This window comes from Citrus sinensis, chromosome 8 (assembly GCF_022201045.2).
Source record: "Citrus sinensis cultivar Valencia sweet orange chromosome 8, DVS_A1.0, whole genome shotgun sequence".
NCBI lineage: Eukaryota > Viridiplantae > Streptophyta > Magnoliopsida > Sapindales > Rutaceae > Citrus > Citrus sinensis.
The window spans coordinates 21,009,787-21,014,450 of NC_068563.1; the positions used below are offsets into that span (position 1 = coordinate 21,009,787).

General features: G+C 37.0%; 1 protein-coding gene and 1 non-coding gene across 2 annotated transcripts; one reads left to right on the plus strand and one right to left on the minus strand.

Moving 5' to 3' along the window:
• Window positions 1-2,398: 2,398 nt before the first annotated feature.
• Window positions 2,399-2,505, minus strand: LOC112495679 (small nucleolar RNA R71). Its single transcript, XR_003062008.2, has one exon. It is a non-coding gene; the product is annotated as a small nucleolar RNA R71 (small nucleolar RNA).
• Window positions 2,506-3,775: 1,270 nt separating this feature from the next.
• Window positions 3,776-4,372, plus strand: LOC127899392 (uncharacterized). Its single transcript, XM_052432761.1, has one exon. It carries the CDS (start codon window positions 3,776-3,778, stop codon window positions 4,370-4,372), a length of 597 nt encoding a protein of 198 aa, XP_052288721.1.
• Window positions 4,373-4,664: the final 292 nt, after the last annotated feature.

Below are 4,664 nucleotides of genomic sequence, written 5' to 3' on the forward strand. Positions count from 1 at the left end.
ATTTAGGATGCGTGGTCGCTGATCTGAACAACATAAGTGTCACTTACCCGATATTATTTGTCCATTGCTTATATCTGAGCCCCATCGCAGACCCTGTGATGTTCAAGGATCGTCTATTAAATTATTTGATTGTACTTATAATTTGGAAAGTTTAAGAAATAATGTTACCATTCATTTATTGTCTGCAAACAATGTGATAACTCTATGAAATGAGAGTTATCATGACACTTTTAGACTTAAATTAATATTACTTAGAGAGTAAATGATGTGTTTCTATTGCATTTTTGTTACATTTTGCATAAATATTCATTTTAGTTTAGTCTTAATAAGTTTTGTTCGATTTAAAGTAATTTGTGCTCAAATTGTGTGCAAAATTGTAGGTTTCCAGAAGCTTATAATTCATGGAAGGAATGTTATGCAATAGGCTTGCAAAAATAAGGAAAGAACATGGCTACAAAAGAGTTGAAACAAATCTGGAACAGTGCAGTTGCTATAGATATTGCTGTAGCAACCATTGTTGTAGCAATCCTGGAACAACGACAGAGAAAATTCTGAGCGGGATACTTACAGAATTGCGATTTGCAGTTTCTTAATTTGACTTATGCGCGCCATAGGGTTCCGTTTACCCTAATTTTCAACTATAAAAAAAGCACACATCATAAGGAAAAGGGAGAGCTGTCACCCAAGGAGAAAAACACAAAGAAACAAAAGAAAAAAAAATTCAAGAGAGAAATTAAGGGTTGCCCAAGAGGAGAATTTGCAAAAATCAATTGGGAGCTCAATCCTTCTTATTCTTCTCTTGTTTTCTCGTTTTCTATTTATTTATGGGGATGTGTTTCGTGGCTGAAACTTTGTTCTTTATTTTTCTTTTGCAAATCATGAACTAAATTTATTTGTAGTTGAGTGATAAAAATCTTGATGGTTTATTGACTGGAAATATGTGTTGCTGTATGTTTGCGGTAGCAGTTTGTTTTGATAGTATTTATTTTTATTCATTATTTCGGTTGATCACCCATTTAATGATACTAGATAAGGGAGAGCCGCAAAAGGGCTTATCTTAGTGGAACATATTAGAACAATACTTGTTCTTAAATTGGGTTTCCCGAATTGAGTTCTACTTAAGTCCCAAAAGGGTCATGCTTGATTTAAGATTAGTGATGAACTAAACATAAGGATTCACCTTGTAGGGTAAATAGAACCTAAGCGTGTAATGCTATATCTTATGTTGGTATAACAACTTATCACTGTTAGGTTGCATATAGATATAAGATATCCAACATGCGACGGCTGAGGATGCATAAGGATTCTGCCCAGTGCTTGTAGCAGATGCTACAGCAACCGAGCCAAACATTAGAAAAATAGTCAATACCATTAAGAGAGTTTATTCGCTCAACTACTATATATTCCTATTAGTTTTATCCTTGAGTTTGAGGTGATAATTTACTTTGTTGCATTTTATTTATTGCGTTTTTATTTTAATTAGTATAATAATTTCACCAATTGTTTTATTTTATTTTAGCACAAAAATCTGCACTGTTAAGATTACTGTAGCAAATCTGATAACATCAATTCCTGTGGAGACGATCTTGAATACTCATCACTTTATTTCTTGTTGTGTACACTTGCACATTGACACCAATAGCATTAGTATTTATACATTAACAAGTTTTTGGTGCCGTTGCTAGGGATTGATTGTTAATTGTGATTTGTGAAATTTGTTTTAACGGTGCTAATTTTTTTTATTTTAATTTGTTTATTTTGTTGACATATGTGATCTAACAACCCTTGCATGCGCAAATATAAATCTGTTGACTTCCAGTTTGATCCAGAAATTGAAAGAACTGCAAGGAGATTGAGAAGAGAGCATCGGGAATTACAAGCTGCTGTAGCAATGAATGATTTGCAAGATTTGAGAAACTTAAACCGTAGAGAGAGGATACAACCAGTCAATGTACATGAAGGTCTGAATGGACAATGTGTTCAAAGGCAACCAGGGAGCAACAACATTATTCACATGGCGAACGATAGAGATAGAGCCATTCAAGACTACGCAGTGTTGACTCCTCAAGCCATACATCCGGGAATAGTTAGACCCGACGTTCAAGCTGACAATTTTGAACTCAAACCCGTGATGTTTCAGATGCTTCAAACAGTGGGGCAATTTAATAGTTTACCATCCGAAGATCCTCATCTACACCTTAAGTTATTTTTGGAAGTGAGTGATGCTTTCAAGATTGTTGGAGCATCGCAGGAAGCATTGAGACTCAGACTTTTCCCGTTTTCTTTGAGAGATCGAGCAAGAGCATGGTTGAATTCTCTACCACCAAATTCTATCACTACATGGAGTGACTTGGCTGACAATTTTTTGTTGAAATACTTCCCGCCAACCAAGAATGTAAAGTTGAGGAACGAGATCACATCTTTCCATCAACTTGAAGATGAGAGCTTGTGTGACGCATGGGAGAGATTTAAGGAGTTACTCAGAAAATGTCCTCATCATGGTATTCCTTGCTGCATACAGTTGGAAACTTTCTATAATGGTCTCAACCCAAGCACTAGATTGATGGTGGACGCTTCAGCAAATGGGGCATTGCTATCTAAGTCTTACAATGAGGCTTATGAAATTTTGGAGAGGATAGCCAACAATAACTATCAGTGGCCATCAACCAGACAAGCTGCAGCAAGAGGAACAACAGGAGTTCATAACGTAGATGCCTTGACAACATTGTCAGCCCAAGTAACTTCATTAACAAGGATGGTAAAGGCTATAACTACTGCTCCAGTAACTGTTAACCAAATTTTTTATGTGTCTTGCGTTTATTGTGGAGAAGGGCATTTATTCGACAATTGTTTTAGGAATCCAACTTCAGTCAATTATGTGGGTAGTTTCAATAGACAAAACCAGGACAATCCATATTCAAACACTTACAACCTTGGATGGAGACAGCACCCGAACTTTTCATGGAGTAATCAGCATTAGCCTGCTGTAGCATTCAGTGGACAGAATAGACCTGCTCAACCACCTGGATTTTATCCACAAAATCAAGAGAAAATAAGCATCAACAATGATCAACTCAGCTCCCTTGAAGGTTTGATTAAGGATTATATTGTGAAGAATGAAGCAGTTGTCCAAAGTCATACTGTATCTTTGAGAAACTTGGAAAATCAAATTGGATAGCTTACTGCAGCATTGAGTAACAGACCTCAAAGTAGTTTACCCAGTAATACAGAGGACCCAAGAAGAGAAGGAAAAGAGCACTGCAAAGTGATTAACTTGAGATCTGGAAAGGATGTTCATAGTCCCGTTGGCGTACCAAAAAGAAGAGTTGAGCCCACTTCAATTCAGAAAGAAACTCAAATTGAAAAAGAGTCACAATCCTCCACTTCACAGCACACTGGTGAGAGCAGTCAAGCTACAACATTTGCCGAAAATGATGATCCAACACCTGTGGATAATGAGGCTGTAGCACCAACCCAGAACATGGCAAAAGAGAAGCAGTCTGCACAATCTACTGCAGCACAATAGTTTAGACATCCATCACCATTTCCTCAAAGGTTTCAGAAGCAAAAACAAGACAAGTAGTTCAGCAAAATCTTAGGAGTACTGAAACAGCTACATATCAATACCCTTTTGTGGAAGCTCTAGAGCAAATGCAAAATTATGCGAAATTTTTTAAGGATATTTTGACAAAAAAAAAGAAGACTTGGAGAGTTTGAAATAGTTGCTTTAACACAAAAGTGCAGCCGAATGCTCCAGAGTAAGATACCACATAAGATGAAGGATCCAGGAAGCTTCACAATCCCATGCTCCATAGGCACTAAATACAGTGGCAAAGCACTTTGTGATCTGGGGGCTAGCATCAATCTCATGCCTTTATCAGTGTTTAAGCAATTGGGAGTTGGTGAATGTAGACCAACAACAGTGACTTTACAACTTGCTGACAGATCTCATGCATATCCAGAAGGGAAGATTGAAGATGTGTTGGTGAAGGTGGATAAATTTATTTTTCCAGTGGATTTTATTGTGCTAGACTTTGAGGCAGACAAAGAAGTGCCAATCATTCTCAGAAGACCTTTCTTAGCCATGGGAAAGACTTTAATTGATGTTCAAAAAGGAGAATTAACCATGAGGGTGAATGACCAGCAAGTTACATTCAATGTGCTGGATGCCATGAAGAGTCCCGATGAGATTGAAGATTGTAATTTTATAAGTGTTGTGGACTTTGTTGTAGCAAAGAGATTACACAGTTGCTGCAGTAAGGAAGAAATCAATGCTGTATCATTTGAAGAACTTGATGATGAAGATCATGGAGCAGCTAACATAGCATGGTCAGGGGAGAAGCAACCCTTCAGAATTGACGAGCAAATCTAGCAAAGGGAACTCACGACAAACTAATAAGAATTCAAGGTTAATGGGCCGAGAGTGAAGCACTATATGAGAGATGATGTGAACAACCTAAAGACGGATATGTTCTTGAATGATCTAGGTTGAGCAAACAAGAAAGGTCAGGCTGAAGGACCTAAAATCAAGCGCTAATTGGGAGGCAACCCAATAAGGGAAGTTGTTTTAAGTTTTTAAGGCATTGAATTTAGCTTTTAAATTATTTAATTTGTCTTTTTGTTATTTAAGTGTGCATCTAGTTTTTTTTATGTTTTTGTGTTAA

Bases quoted from the DNA above. Each gene is read 5' to 3' on its own strand.
- LOC127899392 (XM_052432761.1), top strand. From the start codon at position 3,776: ATGAAGGATCCAGGAAGCTTCACAATCCCATGCTCCATAGGCACTAAA.